This window comes from Heptranchias perlo, chromosome 3 (genome assembly GCF_035084215.1).
Source record: "Heptranchias perlo isolate sHepPer1 chromosome 3, sHepPer1.hap1, whole genome shotgun sequence".
NCBI lineage: Eukaryota > Metazoa > Chordata > Chondrichthyes > Hexanchiformes > Hexanchidae > Heptranchias > Heptranchias perlo.
In genome coordinates this window covers 96,304,409-96,324,342 of record NC_090327.1, presented here as the reverse complement: position 1 = coordinate 96,324,342, position 19,934 = coordinate 96,304,409, and the positions used below count along the sequence as shown (strand labels likewise).

Here is a 19,934-nt window from a genome sequence, read left to right as displayed (position 1 = left end):
AGATGTACATTACACATCTGTATCATTTTACAATGTTGAGAAAAAGTGGTAGAGCCAGAACATGTAAAGTAAATGTAAATTCACAACACTTACGGAAGGCGGCCAGACCCAACATAGGCACCAGTAAAGCATAATTCCATTTGCTTCCATCACCTCCATCCCCTCTGCGATTGGGCAAGATATTCCAATTCTGCATCGGCTCATTGAGGTTATTCATGGAGTCGCAGTCTGGGATCGACAGCAATGAGATCTGGATACAGGTGGCAGGAAGCACAAAAAGGAAATTATTCTCCAGCAAGCGATCCAGGATATTACAACTAACAGAAGTGCAGTGACTTTTGCTAAAATATCTTTACAAGCAGCACTGTGGGATGATATTTAAAATAAAAACACTTTCGAGACAGGAACCACCTTCGTGACTCCCTGATCACAAGTATGATTCAAAGCACAATAACACAGTCATATCAAATCCAGAATTGTAGCTCCCTAATTCTAAAAGTGATCAAGGTGAAGCCAACTCAACCAACAATTTAACCTGGTCAATAGGTTGCATTTTGAAGAAGCTGATGGACTATTTGTATTTTGTAGCATTGTCTGCTCCTCCTGTTAAAACCAGCACCATATTGTCAAAAAAAAGAAATTATACTTATGTAACTCATGCTGTACCTGACCTGGGAGTGCTTGATGTAGCTGTAATAAAGGGAGCTTTACTCTGCATCTCACCGGTGCTCTTCTACTCTATGCCTCTATTTATAAAACCCAAAGCCATTAAAAGGCCAATAGCACTTCATCTACCCGCTCTTGCACTTTCAAGGAATGATGTATTTAAACCCGTGGATCTCTCTTCATCCACACCCTTTCATGTCTTTCCAATTAAGTGTATACTCCATTCCTTGTTTTTTTCTGCCAAAATGTATTGCCTCACACTTATCGACATTAAATTGCATCTGCCATCTGTCTGCCCATTTTGCTGACCTATGTCTTCCTGAAGTCTTTACAGTCCTCTTTACTGTTTACCAAACCTATTTTTGTGTCAGCAGCAAGTTGTTTTCCTATATCCAAGTCCAAATCATCCATATACTGAGAGCAAAAACGGACTTCAAAAGTTCTTTAGTCGCTGTAAATCGCTTTGGGACGTCCTGAGGTTGTGAAAGACATTATATAAATGCAAAGTTCTTTCTTTCTTTCTCTTGCAGCCTGACTGGGACAGGCACAATGATGAAAACTTAACTAAACGTGGCTCATTTGGTTGATTTAACGTCAGATCACTATCAAAATGGACCACGCCAGTACGTTATATTCCGGCCAACTGAAATAAATACTATTACGTTAGAAAAATATTTCATGCATGGATTTTAGCATCGTAGGATCGGATCTTACTGGAAAAATAATGGTGTGTTAACGACGCAATCAATGTGCAAATCGGCCAGCAAATTCAGGGGATTAAGAGATATGCCATGAGTTGTGAATCTTCAGAATTTGCTGGTTGATTTACGCCGCTCCGCCGTTTGCTTCGCACAAACGGCATCTAGCCCTTAGCCTCCCCGTTATTGTTTAGAACATGCTGGATTTGCACATTAATTGTCCATTAATCTCACCACAGAAAGTTAAGTCTCGTAATTAAGAGTGCAAGTTCCTTTTTAACGATGTGATAATTATTAATGCAATGCCAATCAACCTCTCTGGCCCAAAATGGGAACAATTTAAAGTGTTCAATCTCTTTCCTGCATGTAGTCAATTGTTGATAGATTTTAAAAATGTTAAATATCAAAAAAATTTTAAAAATTTCTTACTTTTCCTCTCTCTTAATCCAATCTTTCTTTCCCTCTCTATTTCTCTTTCTGTATCTGATTTATCTCTAATTCACCTTCCTTCTCCGTCTTTCCTCTCTTTCCCTCAATCTTTAAATCACGTTGGTTGGTCCTGCTGTTCACCAAGGTCCCAGAGGTCCTGTTGCCCTCGCCACTCTTATCAGCTCGCACTTCCAGCAAGTTACGTGCAAAAATTTTTCGAGCTGAAGGGTGCAGAAAAAAGTCTAACTAACAGCGCACCCTGCGAGATGCCCCGCTCCAGCAAGATCTGGCCCATATACCCTGTAGTAAGGATGTTCATTTCATATAGGGTATGGAGTTGCACTAATTTACAAGTAGATGGCCAAAATAGTAGTCCCGTAATTTGAACTTCAATGTAAAATACGCAAATGCCACTTACAAGCAAGATTTTGAACAGAAGACTACTAATTATTGTGTACTTTTTTTTTAAAAACAGATCTGAACCCTTCAAGGCAGAGTGTACAGCTCCCTTATATCATTTTCTCTTGCTCTGCAAAAAGCATCACCAGATTGTAGCAACTCCTCCCGTCAAGTGATGACAGGTTTGATTTTGTAAATATGATATAGCTCACAGTGAATGAAGCAGTGCTTGAAGTTAGCACAATATTATTTCTGTTTCCATGACAGTGCAGGGGGCTTCATTCCTGTCTGAGCACCAGTGTAAAAGAGGGGATCCTGGCTGGCCTCCCATCTTCCACCCTCCATTAACTTGAGCTTATCCAAAACTCTGCTGCCCGTATCCTAAGTTGCACCAAGTCCCATTCACCCGTTCTCACTGACCTACATTGGCTCCCAGTCTGGGAACACCTCGATTTTAAAATTCTCATCCTTGTTTGCAAATCCCTCCATGGCCTCGCTCCTCCTTATCTCTGTAACCTCCTCCAGCCCTACAACCCTCCTAGATCTCTGCGCTCCTCCAATTCTTGCCTCTTGCGCATCCCCGATTTTAATCGCTCCAACGATGGCGGCCGTGTCTTCAGCTGTCTAGGCCCTAGGCTCTGGAATTCCTTTCCTAAACCTCTACACCTCGCTCTCGAAACCTCTCAACCGCTCCTTAAAACATACCTCTTTGACCAAGCTTTTGGTTACCTGTCCTAATATCTCCTTATGTGGCTCGGTGTCAAATTTTATTTGAAAATTGCTCCCATGAAGCGCCTTGGGACGTTTTACTAAGTTAAAGGTGTTACATCAATGCAAGTTGTTATTGTTAACCTCAGTGTATACATGGAGAAACAGTGACATGCTTTAAAATATAGTTATAAACCAGTGTTGTCCAATAGAAATCGCTGACTAGCCACATGTATGGCTACAGCGACACCGTTTTCGCCATATGCACTAAATTTAATAGAAAATGCCATACATACACTCACGCAATTCAGGTAAATGTACTTCACATGTGTATATTTAATTAAACATCTACCATCATTCAGTAACCAAGGAAGTAAAACACTCAATGATCATAAAACATTCGCACACACTCCTTTTCATATTACCATTTTACCAACAAACGCACAAAAAAGTTAAAGCATGTATAGAATCATAGAAGTTACAACATGGAAACAGGCCCTTCGGCCCAACATGTCCATGTCGCCCAGTTTATACCACTAAGCTAGTCCCAATTGCCTGCACTTGGCCCATATCCCTCTATACCCATCTTACCCATGTAACTGTCCAAATGCTTTTTAAAAGACAAAATTGTACCCGCCTCTACTACTGCCTCTGGCAGCTTGTTCCAGACACTCACCACCCTTTGAGTGAAAAAATTGCCCCTCTGGACCCTTTTGTATCTCTCCCCTCTCACCTTAAATCTATGTCCCCTCGTTATAGACTCGTTATATACATCGTGTGAATATAAGTATTAAGATCAAATGGCTAACTCGATTACCCATTTTTTATTTACTAATTAGAAATGCAATTAGCCACATCTGGATTCCTAATTAACCAAATGCAGCTAGTATGTATTGGAAAACACAGTTGTTATAGAATAATTGCAATGACCTATAAAATCTAGATTACTGCATCATACTGCCCCATAGTAACTGGAAATGAAGTCCTTATGCAAACAGTTTTTCTCTATATTAAGAAATACTTGCTAGGCTAAAATAATTCAGAGCTTGTTATTAGGTCACATGGACGTTACAGGAAGAAATTACATATGATATTTGAACTCTTTCAAAAGCCAGCAAATGCCCTCACCGCTGAAAGTTGATGATGTGTAGAAATGAACTTGGGTTTACAAGCTTTGTAACATAGCTGTCTGCTGGATGCCTCTAATGACGTGTCTCTTATCAAGCTGTCCTGACTAAATATCTACATCCTGGCTCCATTTCAAGGACATTCTGATCTTTAGGCAAAGTAATTTGTACTTGCAAAACTTTAAATATCTAAGAAAGGGCATGCAGGCTGAGAATGAGTGCGTGGATGCAACATTTACACAGTTAGCAAGCATACTCGGCCTCTTTTATATCGAGGGGCTAGTGGCTTGTTGTGCCAAGTTTGTTTATCGGTCAGAGCGGCTGAGAAACTGACATTTTTAACCAACCTCCATGAACTTTTATGCAAAATTACAGCACATGGGTACAGAAATACTTGCAGTTATATAGCGCTTTTCACGACCTCAAGACGTCCCAAAGTGCTTTACAGCCAATGAAGTACTTTTGAAGTAGAGTCACTGTTGTAATGTAGGAAATGCGGCAGCCAATTTGCACATAGCAAGGGTCCACAAACAGCAATGAAATAATGACCAAATAATCTGGTTTAGTGATGTTAGTTGACACCAGGGAGAACTTCCCTGCTCTTCTTCAAAACAGTGTCATGGAATTTTTACGTCCACCGAGAGGGCAGACTAGGTTTAATGTCTCATCTGAAATACAGCTCTTCCAACAGCGCAGCATCTCTCAGTACTGCACTGAAGCGTCAGCCTGGATTACGTGCTCAAGTCTTTGGCGTGGAACCCACAACCTTCTGACTCAGAGCCGAGAGTGGTACCACTGAGCAAGGCTGATGATGTTAAGAACAAGTCTATGCAAACCACATAAGGAAAAGTGAAGAGTTGTATCTTGCACTGAAAGTACTTCTCCATATACTTACCAACTTCTTCAATCATTTTTGTTAATTTGTCAACATATAAGAATACAAGAAGGCAGAAAGACTGCACCGTTCCCCAGACAGAATGAATTTCAAATAGTGTACATATTGAAACACCATATTGTTCTGTATATGCCTACGCTCCTACATACTGCCCTTTCATCTCCTCCTTTCCCACCATTCGGGCCCCAAACACTCATCCCAGATGAAACAGCGATTTACTTGTACTTCTTCCAACTTAGTATACTGTATTTGCTGCACACATAGAGTCATAGAGTTACAGCACGGATAGAGGCCCTTCGGCCCATTGTGTCCGCGCCGGCCATGAGCCCTGTCTACTCTAATCCCATATTCCAGCAATAGAGTCATAGATGGAGAGGCCAAACGCAGATTGGGTGTTTGCTTTGACGATCACATCCATTCAGTCCACTAGTGTGACCCTGAGCTTCTGGTTGCTTGCCACTTCAATTCATCACCCCACTCTGACCTACACTGTTCCAATGAAGCTCAACGCAAGCTCGAGGAACAGTACCGTACATTTCTACTAGGCCTTCTGGCCTTAACAGTGAGGTTAAAAACTTTAGATCTTAACCACCGCTCTCATTTTCTCTCGGATAGCAGGTGCTGGTAATGAAGAATGGCTGCACCAGAGCCACTGGGAGTGGAGGAGGTGTGGGCTAGTGCTTAGGGTGGGGGTCCCCTATCAGGACAGACCAGGCGGGGTAGTCTGCTCCACTGAGTCTACCTGCCTTTCTTCCGACACATTCCCAGGCCATGGGAGCCTTCTCCTTTGTCAGATTTTCCATGCTTCCCTTCCCCTCTGCTATTCTGCTGTAACCATTTACATGGTCATTGCCAAGTAATGACCATCTCCAACAAGAGAGAGTCTAACCACCTGCCCTTGACATTCAACGGCATTACCATCGCCAAATCCCCCACCATCAACATCCTGGGGGTCACCATTGACCAGAAACTTAACTGGACTAGCCGCATACATATTGTGGCTACAAGAGCAGGTCAGAGGCTGGGTATTCTGCAGCGAGTGACTCACCTCCTGACTCCCCAAAGCCTTTCCACCATCTACAAGGCACCAGTCAGGAGTGTGATGGCATACTCTCCACTTGCCTGGATGAGTGCAGCTCCAACAAAAGCAAGAAGCTCGACACCATCCAGGACAAAGCAGCCCGCTTGATTGGCACCCCATCCACCACCCTAAACATTCACTCCCTTTACCACTGGCGCACTGCGGCTGCAGTGTGTACCATCCACAGGATGCGCTGCAGCAACTCGCCAAGGCTTCTTCAACAGCACCTCCCAAACCCGCAACCTCTACCACCTGGAAGGACAAAGGCAGGCAGGCACATGGGAACAACACCACCTTCATGTTCCCCTCCAAGTCACACATCACCCCGAGTTGGAAATATATCGCCGTTCCTTCATCGGCGGTAGGTCAAAATCCTGGAACTCCCTACCTAACAGCACTGTGGAAGAATATTCACCACACGGACTGCAGCGGTTCAAGGCAGCGGCTCACCACCACCTTCTCAAGGGCAATTAGTGATGGGCAATAAATGTTGGTCTTGCTAGCGACGCCCACATCCCATGAACGAATTTAAAAAAAAACCTTCTCTGGACCCATCTCTTGTTTCTGTACATGTCTCATTATCACTTCCTTTTCCCTTGCACCATCATCACTTTTGTCATTTAATTACTCCTGCCCTACACCCTATCACAGACCTCTTTTGTTTTTTTCCTGTTCCCCCTGATCGCTGGCTCCGCACTTGCTTACAAGCTGCTCATACGAACATACAAATTAAGAGCAGGTGTAGGCCATTCAGCCCCCCGAACCTGCTCTGCCATTTGATAAGATCATGGCTGATCTGATTGCGACCTCAACCCTACTTTCCCGTCTACCTACTATAACCTTTGACTCCCTTGTTAATCAGGAATCTATGTAACTCAGCTTTAAAAATATTCAATGACCCTGCCTCCACCGCTCTCTGGGGAAGGGAGTTCTACAGACTCACGATCCTCAGAAAAAATTTCTCCTCATTTCAGTCTTAAATGGGAGATCCCTTATTTTTAAACTGTGGTCCCTGGTACTAGTCTCTCCCACAAGAGGAATCATCCTCTTAGCATCTAGCCCTTCTAGTCCACTCAGGATCTTATATGTTTCAATGAGATCACCTCTCATTCTTCTAAACTCCAATGTATACAGGCCCAACTTGTCCAACCTTTCCTCATAAGATAACCCCCTCATCCTAGGAATCAGTTGAGTGAACCTTTTTGGACCGCCTCCAAAGCAATTATGTCCTTTCTTAAATAAAGAGACCAAAACTGCACAGTATTCTAAATGTGGTCTCACCAATGCCCTGTACAACTGTAGCAAAACATCTCTACTTTTATATTCCATTCCCCTTGCAATAAATGACAATATTCCATTCGCCTTCCTAATCACTTGCTGTACCTGCATTCTAACTTTTTGTGATTCATGCCTATGCTCCCACATACTGAAACACCCTGTTGTTCTGTACAGATCCCTCTGTACCTCAGAGTTCTGCAATCTCTCTCCATTTAAATATACTGCTTTCCTATTCCTCCTGCCAAAGTGGACAAATTCACATTTTCCCACATTATACTCCATCTGCCAAATTTTTGCCCCTTTGCAGACTCATGTCCTCTTCACAACTTACTTTCCGACCTACCTTTGTGTCATCTGCAAATTTAGCAACCATTCGGTCCCTTCATCCAAGTCATTGATATAGATTGTAAATAGTTGAGGCCCAAGCACTGATCCCTGTGGCACTCCACTCATTACATCTTGCCAACCTGAAAATGACCCATTTATGCCTACTCTGTTGCCTGTTAGCTAACCAATCCTTTTTCCATGCTAATATGTTACCCCCTACAGCTCTTATTTTGTGTAGTAGCCTTTGACGTGGCACCTTGTCAAAAGCCTTCTGGAAATCAAAGTACAACACATCCACAGGATCCTCTTTATTCACGTTGCTTGTTTCTTCCTCAAGGAACTCTAATGAATTAGTCAAACACAATTTCCTTTTCACAAAGCTGTGTTGACACTGCCTGATTGCATTGAGATTTTTTAAGTGCCCTGCCCTAACCTCCTTAATGTTCTGATGAATGGTCATCGACCTAAAATGTCAACTCTGTTTCTCTCTCCACAGATGCTGCCTAACCTGCTGAGTGTTTCCAGCATTTTCAGTTTTTATCCCTGTTGTTCTGTACATGCCTATACTCCCACATACTGAAACACCCTGTTGTTCTGTACATGCCTATACTCCCACATACTGAAACGCCCTGTTGTTCTGTACATGCCTATACTCCCACATACTGAAACGCCCTGTTGTTCTGTACATGCCTATGCTCCCACATACTGAAACGCCCTGTTGTTCTGTACATGCCTATGCTCCCACATATTGAAACACCCTGTTGTTCTGTACATGCCTATGTGCCCAAATATTGAAACTCCCTCCCTGTACATACTATTCCTAGTCAAACTAGTGTAAAGACATGGTGCAAATTGATTTTGTAGGAAAAAATTCAATATAAAAAAGACACTAAATAAAGGAGGTACTTAAAAGGTTGGCAGTGTTCAAAGTAGAAAAGTCACCCATCCGGATGAGATGCATCCTAGGTTGCTGATGGAAGTAAGGGTGGAAATTGCAGAGGCTTTCGCCACAATCTTCCAATCCTCCTTAGATATGGGAGTGGTGCCGGAGGACTGGAGGATTGCAAATGTTAGACCCCGGTTCAAAAAAAGGAGGGGGATAAACCCGGACATTACAGGCCAGTCAGCCTAATGTCGGTGGTGGGGAAACTTCTAGTGACAATAATCCGGGACAAAATTAACTGGCAATTGGAAAATATGGGTTAATAAATGGAAGCCAGCACGGATTCATTAAAGGAAAATAGTGTTTGACTAACTTGATTGAGTTCTTTGATTAAGTAACGAAGAAGGTTGATGAGGGTAGTGCGGTTGCTGTTGTGTACGTGGCCTTTCAAAAGGAGTTTGATAAAGTTCCATATAATAGACTTGTTAGCAAAATTGAAACCCATGATTAAAGGGGCAGTGGTTGCTTGGATACGAAATGGGCTAAGGGACAGAAAGCAGAGATTAGTGGTGAACGGTTGTTTTTCAGACTGGAGGGAAGTATACAGTGGTGTCCTCCAGGGGTTGGTGTTGGAACCACTGCTCTTTTTGATATATATTAACGACCTGGACTTGGGTATACAGGGCATAATTTCAAGGTTTGCAGATGACACGAAACTCAGAAATGTAGTAAACAATGTGGAGGATAATAACAGATTTCAGGAGAACATACACCGACTGGTGAAATGGGCAGCCACATGGCAGATGAAATTTAACGCAGAGAAGTGTGAAGTGATTCATTTGGTAGGAAGAATGAGGAGAGGCAATATAAACTAAATGGTATAATATTAAAGGGGGTGCAGAAACAAAGAAACCTGGGGGTGTACATAGACAAATATTTTAAGGTGACAGCCTTCTCAACTTGTACTGTTAAAAAGGCATACTGGATCCTTGGCTTTATAAATAGTCATGGTGTACAAAAGCGAGGAAGTTATGCTAAACCTTTATAAAACACTGGTTAAGCTGGAGTATTATGGCCAATTCTGGGCACCACACTTTAGGAAGAATGACAAGGCCTTAGGGAGGGTGAAGGGGAGCTTTACTAGATTGGTACCAGGGATGAAAGACATCAGTTACGTGGAGCAATTAGAGGAACTGGGGTTGTTCTCCTTAGAGCAGAGACGGTTAAGGGGAGATTAGGTGTTCAAAATAGTGAAAGGTTTTGACAGAGTAAATAAGGAGTAACTGTTTCCAGTGGCAGAAGGGTTGGTAACTGGTTGGAGAAGGTTACAGAGATAGGGAGGGGCGAGGCCATGAAAGGATTTGAAAACAAGAATGAGAATTTTAAAATCGAGGTGTTCTCAGACTGGGGGCCAATGTAGGTCAGCAAGCATGGGGTGATGGGAGAACGGGACTTCGTGCGAGTTAGGATACCGGCAGCAGAATTTTGGATGAGCTCAAGTTTACGGAGGGTGGAAAATGGGAAGCCAGTCAGGAGAGCATTGGAATAGTCCAGTCTAGAGGTAACAAAGGCATGGATGAGGGTTTCAGCATTACGAGAGTTATTCAATAATAACTTTTAAAAGCATACTGGATAAATACTTGAAGGGGAAAAATCTGCAGGGCTATGGGGAAAGAGCAGGGGAGTGGGACTAATTGGACAGCTTTCATAGAGCCGGCACAGGCACGATGGACCAAATGGCCTCCTACTGTATCATTCTATGATTTGTACAAATCTCAAGAGACCAGCATATTTCTGTGCCTCCAATCCTACTGCCACTGGCTGTTTCCCTCCTTATTTGTTGCATTTTCCCCCTCCAATACTGCTAAATTACTTTGGAACATGCAACATTAAACTAGGGGGGAAAAAAAAACACATCAGTAACTGCTGATAACTTTATAGACCCCTACGCTCACAATGACTACCTGAAGAAGTTATTTGGTACTAATTTTTTTTAATAACCCAAGATTCTGCAATGGAAAAATTACAGCTAATATTCCTGGATTGTCAAATCTGCACACTAAAAAAAAATAGAAAGATGTCTCACTAAAATATCACAGCACATGTGACAGAAGGTCACTGCTGCATTTAGCTCCAAAATTGCAAACTGCCCTTAATCCTTATAAACTGTACAATCCAATAACCTACCGACATTGAATCACAGCCAGTACTTCCTACGGCAGCAAGTTGAGAACTGGACTGCTAAAAGAATGTATAGTTTTGATTCTCTGTTGAGACTGAGAAACCTCAGCTATAATCTGAAATATCCTACGTTTGTAAGTAACTGCATTTGAGAAGTCAAATTAAAACACAAAACAAGAACAGCTAATGCATCTTCCTACATTACAACAGTGACTACACTTCAAAAGTACTTCATTAGCTACAAAATACTTTGTGACAACCCAAGGTTGTGAAAGACACTAAATAAATGCAAGTCTTTTTACCGTGGGTAAACCTGTAATAATAAGTGTCTATCTTCTGTTTGCAGCTGAGTTTTTGCATTTTGTTCTGGGTCAAAATCTTGGAACTCCCTACCGAACAGCACTGTGGGAGTACCTTCACCACACAGAATACAGCAGTTCAAGAAGATGACTCACCACCACCTTCTCAAGGGCAACTTGGGATGGGCAATAAATGCTGGCCTTGCTAGCGATGCCCATATCCCAAGAATGAATAAAAAACACATTTGTGACTCCCTATACATTACTCTTGGGGTATATTTACACTTAAGGTTGTGAAACCTCCCTGGTTGTCCTGGAGCTTCCCAAAATTAAAGATTAATCCGGGCACTGCTGTGAATGACTCGGGAGAAAAATCATTGGGGAATTTTCTAATTTCAAATATCACAGGACTGCTTCGCACCAATGTTATACTTAATGTAAATGCATCCCGATACAGGAGGGTAGGATGGTTGACTGTTGACCCAAAAAAAGCCTGCATATCCCCCACTCAGAAATGAGTCACAACTGGCATCTCCTGCAGCTTTAGTTTTCAGGGCTCTCTGATTCCAGCATCAAAAGATCTCAACCTTTAAAAATATGTAAGCACATCCTCAAATATGGTAGGACTGATTATTAAAAATAGGATTTGCTGTGAGATTTGCAATTATCAATGCAAAAATGTAACCGGAAACAGAAAATGCACACTTATTTTATTACAGATTTACCCAGGGTAGCAAGAAATGTGAAACAAGTTGCAAATACGTGAAATATGAAACAAAAGCAAAAAATGCAGGTGAGTCAGCATCTGTAAAGAGGAAGAACCGGTTAATTTATCTCCTAACTCCTTAAATTCACCTTGCAGGACCTCATCCCTTTTTTTTTTAAACCTATGTTGTTGGTACCAATATGGACCACGACTACTGGCTGTTCACCCTCCCCCTCCAGAATGCCCTGCAGCCGCTGCGTGACGTCCTTGACCCTAGCACCAGGGAGGCACCATCCTGGAGTCACGTTTGCGGCCGCAGAAACGCCTACCTGTTCCCCTTACAATTGAATCCCTTATCAATATAGCCCTGTCACTTTTATTCCTCCCCTCTTGTGCAGCAGAGCCACCCGTGGTGCCATGAACTTGGCTCTTGCTGCTTTCCCCTGATAAGCCATCTCCCCCAACATTATCCAAAGCGGTATATCTGTTTGAGGGGGAGATGGCCCCAGGGGACTTCTACTCTACCTGCCTAGTCCTTTTACTCTGGCTGGCGGTCACCCATTTCCTTTCTGCCTGCATAACCTTCACCTGCGGTGTGACCGCCTCACTGAAAGTGTTATCCACGATAGTCTCAGCATCACGGATGATCCACAGTGAATCCACCCACAGCTCCAGCTCCGAAATGTGGTTAGCCAGTAGCTACAGCTGGACACACTTCCTGCACACATGGTCGCCAGGGACACCTGTAGTGTCCATGACTTCCCACATAGTGCAGGAGGAGCATATCACGGGTGCGAACTCTGCTGCCATGACTTGCCTTAGATTTACACTGCGCTCACCTCTCAGACTCTCTTCCTGCTCTCGGGACTCTCCTTTTACACTGCGCTCACCTCTCGCTCTCTCCTTTTACACTGCGCTCACCTCTCGGACTCTCCTCCCGCTCTTGGACTAATAAACCAGACACTCCTTGGGTTGTTATGCATCAACCATACTGGTTTATTTCTGCAAGATTTTGCAACCAGCCCTCCCTTTGTCATTCTCAATTTTGTTGCCTCTCCAGTCATAAATAACATAGGTAATCTGACATATATAAAAAAGTCTCCCACCTCTGCTCCAAAAGCTGAACTAGTAGCTTTAGTCCACTAACATTAATTTAATGTGGCTCCACTGCACATTTTAACTATGTTTACTCATGGTGATTTCTCTGCTAGGTGAGGTCTGTAAATGGGGTAGAGGAACAAAGGGATCTATGGGTACAGATACACAAATCACAAAGTAGCAATGCAGGTTAATAAGACCATTAAAAAAAAAGCAAACAAAGCACTGGGGTTCATTTCTAGAGGGACAGATTGAAAAGCAGGGAAGTTATGTTCAACTTGTATCCAACCTTGGTTAGACCACATTTAGGGTACTGTGAACAGTGCTGGTCTCCATATTATAAAAGGGCTATAAGAGGAACTGGAGAGGGTGAAAATAAGATTTACAAAAATGATACCAGAACTGAGAGAAATATGAAACAAAAGCAGAAAATGCAGGTGAGTCAGCATCTATAAAGAGGAAGAACCAGTTAAGGTTTTGGGTGGAATCATTGTCAGGACAGAACACAGAACTGAAAGTAAAAATTCATCGAGAATGTTGTTTTTTTTTATTCGTTCACGGGATGTGGGCGTCGCTGGCGAGGCCAGCATTTATTGCCCATCCCTAATTGCCCTCGAGAAGGTGGTGGTGAGCCGCCTTCTTGAACTGCTGCAGTCCGTGTGGTGACGGTTCTCCCACAGTGCTGTTAGGAAGGGAGTTCCAGGATTTTGACCCAGCGACAATGAAGGAACGGCGATATATTTCCAAGTCGGGATGGTGTGTGACTTGGAGGGGAACGTGCAGGTGGTGTTGTTCCCATGTGCCTGCTGCTCTTGTCCTTCTAGGTGGTAGAGGTCACGGGTTTGGGAGGTGCTGTCGAAGAAGCCTTGGCGAGTTGCTGCAGTGCATCCTGTGGATGGTGCACACTGCAGCCACAGTGCGCCGGTGGTGAAGGGAGTGAATGTTTAGGGTGGTGGATGGGGTGCCAATCAAGTGGGCTGCTTTATCTTGGATGGTGTCGAGCTTCTTGAGTGTTGTTGGAGCTTCACTCATCCAGGCAAGTGGAGAGTATTCCATCACACTCCTGACTTGTGCCTTGTAGATGGTGGAAAGGCTTTGGGGAGTCAGGAGGTGAGTCACTCGCCGCAGAATACCCAGCCTCTGACCTGCTCTTGTAGCCACAGTATTTATGTGGCTGGTCCAGTTAAGTTTCTGGTCAATGGTGACCCCCAGGATGTTGATGGTGGGGGATTCGGCGATGGTAATGCCGTTGAATGTCAAGGGGAGGTGGTTAGACTCTCTCTTGTTGGAGATGGTCATTGCCTGGCACTTGTCTGGCGCGAATGTTACTTGCCACTTATGAGCCCAAGCCTGGATGTTGTCCAGGTCTTGCTGCATGCGGGCTCGGACGGCTTCATTATTTGAGGGGTTGCGAATGGAACTGAACACTGCAGTCATCAGCGAACATCCCCATTTCTGACCTTATGATGGAGGGAAGGTCATTGATGAAGCAGCTGAAGATGGTTGGGCCTAGGACACTGCCCTGAGGAACTCCTGCAGCAATGAGAGAAACAGATGGATGAATTTTGTGGAAGCGATAATCTAGGTTAACATTTCAGTGCAGTACTGAAGGAGTGCTGCACTGTCAGAGGTGCCGTCTTTCGGATGAGATGTTAAACCGCGGCCCCATCTGCCCTCAGGTGGATGTAAAAGATCCCATGGCATTATTCCAAGAAGAGCAGGGGAGTTCTCTCCGGTGTCCTGGCCAATATTTGTCCCTCAAACAACATCACTAAAAACAGATTACGTGGTCTTTATCACATTGCTGGGACCTTGCAGTGCACAAATTGGATGCCACATTTCCTACATTCAAAAAGTACTTCATTGGCTTTGGGATGCCCCGAGGTCATGAAAGGCACTATATAAATGCAAGTATGTCATTTTTCCTTTTAAAACTTCCCTGGAAGCTGGGTTTCGAAGTTCAGCCCACATTTGTCCAGCACCCCCCCCCCCCACTATATCCCAGACAAGGTAAACACTGGAGCCACAGTATTAATCTGTACCCCTTGCAAAGATCGTTAAACGTGATGTGCCAAACATCAACAACATGGACACCAAGAAACATAAGCAAAAAGGGACAGTTTACAAACTTTTTTTCAGTTCAACTCTGGCCTGTGTTGGGGCCCACTCATTGCTCTCGGATCAGTGTCTTTCATGTTGGGCTTCTAACTCCATTATATATACTCTGTTCCAGGTCACTCTGGTTTGGTGGAGTAGAGGGCAATAACATGGCCTGAGCTCTGCCTTGGTGGCTTTCCAGAGAAGGTTGTCGGTTCAAGACCCACTCCAGAGACTTGAGCACATAATCCAGGCTGAAATTTCAGTGCTGTACTGAGGGAGCGTTGCACTGTCGGAGGTGCCGCCTTTCGGATCAGACGTTAAAACGAGGCCCCATCTGCCCTCTCAGGGGGACGTAAAAGATCCCATGACACTATTCAATGAAGAGCAGCGGAGTTCTCCCCGGGGAATGTGCAAATTTGCAGCCATGTTTTTTACATTACAACAAGGATTACACTTCAAAAGTACTTCATTGGCTGTAAAGTGCTTTGGGATGCCCTGAGGTTGTGAAAGGCGCTATATAAATGCAAGTTCGTTCTTTCTTTCTCTCTTTATTTTCAGCTACGTAGTGAGAGATGAATAGCTCCTTCAAAACACCAGGGCAAAACATTATAAGTGGGGGCACTATCCGAGGAGTCTATTAGTGGTACGTTGTGACAGTGAACTGTGGACCCTATTAAGGACACAAAGGGTAAGTTGACCTCACACCCCAATAAGATCAACAAGCTGGTTGCTAACTTTTATGTCTTGCTGCCTACACCAGAATGTCAGGCCACAACTCACTACCTCATCAACTTCTTATGTTTTTGGGTTTTTAAACTCAGTTTCCTCATGTTCAGGGCCAAAAGCCACTCCCTTAGGTGAGCTTGCATTGTTGAAGAACTGAAGGGTGCCTGTATATGCTCAATATCTGAGTAAAGCAACAAGTTTGGGGGTTGAACAGAAACTCATCACTTAGGCTTACTGGATATATCAAGAGCCTCTGTTCGATCTCCCAGACTTCGGAAAGTGATTAACACTATTGACCATGATTTAGGCTACAAACTATCGACCAGATTTATTAATAAAGCAGTAGCAATTACAGCAGTTTACAGAATTGAAGTTTGACTTCAATTCTCTGACTGAAACAAAGGAAATTAAAATGTGAATCTCTCAAAACTGCATCAGGCTGTCAATCATCCACAGAATTTTAAACTTTACTCTGCCCTCAGCTAGAATATGGATCAAGTGACCTGTAAAGGGAAATATGCAATATTGTCTGGCAGATCAACATTTCTTGGAAACCACATGAACAGAACATTGCAATCCAAATAAACATAATATTTGAAACTTTGAGACTGGGCACGAAGCAACTTACAGATTCTGGAGACATAATGTCTGGCCTTGATAGACAGGTTGTTGCCATTGTAGCAAAACGACTTTGCAACCAGGCACGTCAATCAATTGACGCCTGCCTGCATCAGAAAGATGGAAAAAAATCCTTATCTGGACACTCGCCACTGCAGTCGGTGGGGAAGACAGAAGCCCCATCTTGGAGGATGTCCAAGAAGGAAAACCTCAAGCACCGAGGAACTGATCACTCCACTGCCTTGATACGGAACTCTCAAAAGGAACAGGTTATGTGTTTTATTGTTTATAAAATAAAAACAGTAGTTTAGTTTACCAATCTGTTTTATCGTATTATTTGGCTCTCTATCGCTTGGGTCCACAAATCCTGGTGGAATAGAATTCCTACACTTGTTGTACCTTTCCCTTGAGTAGGCAAGACACACAAGGCTACCCTGTCACTTAGGAGCTGGGTAAAATGGCTTGGCAAACCTGGACCATACTACAAAATCTGAGCTCGCTCTCTCCTCCCCACCCCTACTGATCCCTTGTTGAGGGTTAACTACCTGAGACAGCTCCAACCTTGCTGGGCTCTTCACTATCCAGGCTCTCTGGTCAGGATCCTTGTCTTTGAACTTCAGACCTGGGTACAGCAAACCAAAAAACAAAACCTCATCATAAACCAACTTGTCATTTAGTTTTAAAACTCTTCACAGAGCAAAGACGCAATAAAAACACCTGCAATTAAAGTATTTGCATATTATACTTCCCTGACTAATAAAATAGACACTCCATGGCTGGTTATGCATCGACCATACTAGTTTATTTCCGCAAGAAGTTTTTGCAACCAGCCCTCCCTTTGTCACTCAATTTTGTTGCCTCTCCAGTCATAAATAACATAGGCAATCTGACATATATATAAAAAAGTCTCCCACCTCTGCTCCAAAAGCTGAACTTGTAGCCTTTAGTCCTTTAACATTAATTTAATGTGGCTCCACTGCACATTTTAACTATGTTTACTCATGGTGATTTCTCCGCTAGGTGAGGTCTGTTCTTTGCCGAGGCCTTTGTCACCAAAAATAATTAATGTGGTAAACAGCGAGGGTAGTCACAGACTTCAGGAGACTGGTGAAATGGGCTGACACATGGCGGGCGAAATTTAATAAAGATGAAATATATAAAAAATCATTAGAAAAGGGAATAGTGCCAGAAGCTTGGCAGACAGCTAATGTTATTCCTATATTTAAAAAGAGACAGAACAAGTCCAGAGAACTATAGACCAGTTAGCTTAACATCAGTGGTATGAAAAATAATGGAAATTTTACTGAAAGATCCGACAGAAAACATCTAGAAACCGAAAAATATAAAAAAGTAGTCAGCACAGATTTCAAAAGGGAAGGTCATGGAATGGTCCAACCTTATTAAATTCTTTGACGTAAAAGCAGAATGAGTAGACAAGGGTATTGCAGTAGATTTGATATACTTGGATTTTCAAAAGGCTTTCAATAAGGTACCACATAGTAGACACATGACTACGGTCACAGCATGTGGAGTCAGGGGTCAAGTAGCAGAATGGATAGCAAACTGGCTACAGAACAGAAAACAGAGAGCAGGGATTAAGGGTACTCAGACTGGCAAAGGGTGGGAAGTGGTGTTCCACAAGGATCAGTCCTGGGATCACTGTTGTACACAATTTACATAAATGATTTGGACTCGGGAATCGGAAGTACAATTTCAAAATTTGCAAACGACTCCAAATTAGGGGATACACAGTTAATACGGAGGAAGACGGCGACAAAATACAAGACGGCATTAATAAACTTGGAGAATGAGTGTCTAATTGGCAAATGAGTTTCAATATACGTAAGTGTGAGGTGTTACCTTTTGGTAGGAAGAACAAGGAGGCCACGTACTGCTTAGATAATAAGAGTGTAAATGGGGCAAAGGAACAAAGGGATCTATGGGTACAGATACACAATCACAAAGTAGCAACGCAGGTTAATAAGGCCATAAAAAAAGCAAACAAAGCATTGGGGTTCATTTCTAGAGGGGCAGAATTGAAAAGCAGGGAGGTTATGTTCAACTTGTATCCAACCTTGGTTAGACCACATTTAGAGTACTGTGAACAGTGCTGGTCTCCATATTATAAAAGGGATATAGAGGCACTGGAGAGGGTGAAAAGAAGATTTACAATGATACCAGAACTGAGAGGAGACACTTATCAGGAAAGGCTGAACTCTAGAAAAGAGAAGGCTGAGGGGTGACCTAAGAGAGGTCTTTAAAATTATGGAAGGATTTGATAGGGTAGACGTAGAGAAGATGACCCCACTTGTGGGGGAGACCAAAACTAGAGGCCATAAATATGATAGTCATCAATAAATACAACAGGGAATTCAGGAGAAACTTCTTTACCTAAAGAGTGGTTAGAATGTGGAACTCTCCACCACAAGGAGCAGTTGAGGTGAATAGCATGGAAGCATTAAGGGGAAGCTAGATAAGCACGAGGGAGAAAGGAACAGAAAAATATGCTGATAGGGTTTGATGAAGAGGGGTGAGAGAAGGCTCATGTGGCGCTTATACGCCGACAAAGACCAGTTCAGCCGAATGGCCTGTTTCTGTGTTGTAGATTCTATGTAAGAAGTGTGAAGTAATGCATTTTGGAAGGAAGATTGAGGACAGGCAACATCAATTAAATGGCACAATTTTAAAGGGGGTGCAGGAACAGAGAAACTTGGAGGTTCACATATACAAATCTTTGAAGGGGGCAGGACAAGTCGATAAGGCTGTTAATGCATAAGCTAACCTGTCACTTACAGGATCCTAGACTTTATAAATAGAGGCAGAGAATATAAAAGCAAGGAAGCTGTGCTAAACCTTCATAAATCATTGGTTAGGCCTCAGCTGAAGTAGTGTCCAATTGTGGGCACCACACTTTAGGAAGGATGTTGCGGCCTTGGAAAGGGTGCAGAGGAGATTTACTAGAGGATGAAGGACTTCAGCTATGTGGAGAGAACAGAGAAACTGAAATTGTTCTCCTTAAGGGGAGGTTTAATAGGTGTTCAAAATTATAAGGGCTTTGATAGAATAAATAAGGTGAAACTGTTTCCACTGGCAGGAGGGTCAATAACCAGAGGACAGATTTAAGGTAATTGGCAAAAGAACCAGAGGGGAGATGAAGAGAATTTTCTTTATGCAGCGAGTTGTTGTGATATGGAATGCACTGCCTGAAAGCGTGGTAGTCACAGATTCAATAGCAACTTTCAAAAAGGGAATTGGATATGTACTTAGAATCATAGAAGTTACAACAACATGGAAACAGGCCCTTCGGCCCAACATGTCCATGTCGCCCAGTTTATACCACTAAGCTAGTCCCAATTGCCTGCACTTGGCCCATATCCCTCTATACCCATCTTACCCATGTAACTGTCCAAATGCTTTTTAAAAGACAAAATTGTACCCGCCTCTACTACTGCCTCTGGCAGCTCGTTCCAGACACTCACCACCCTTTGAGTGAAAAAATTACCCCTCTGGACCCTTTTGTATCTCTCCCCTCTCACCTTAAATCTATGCCCCCTCGTTATAGACTCCCCTACCTTTGGGAAAAGATTTTGACTACCTTATCTATGCTCCTCATTATTTTATAGTCTTCTATAAGATCACCCCTAAACCTCCTACTCTCCAGGGAAAAAAGTCTCAGTCGATCCAACCTCTCCCTATAAGTCAAACCATCAAGTCC

At 43.2% G+C, this 19,934-nt stretch overlaps 1 protein-coding gene across 3 annotated transcripts in view; it reads right to left on the bottom strand.

The window, feature by feature from the left end:
- The window catches only part of LOC137317925 (coiled-coil domain-containing protein 127-like), a 39,003-nt gene that overhangs the window by 7,582 nt on the left and 11,487 nt on the right, over positions 1–19,934 (bottom strand). For 2 of the 3 annotated variants that reach the window (XM_067980935.1, XM_067980927.1), the window contains 2 exons: positions 16,765–16,841; positions 94–250 (listed from right to left, as the gene is read on the bottom strand). In XM_067980935.1, the coding sequence (XP_067837036.1) occupies positions 94–217 (124 nt within the window). In that variant the 5' untranslated portion in view covers positions 218–250; positions 16,765–16,841. The remainder of the gene's footprint in view (positions 1–93; positions 251–16,764; positions 16,842–19,934) is intronic. The other variant, XM_067980939.1, reaches the window with a different exon arrangement.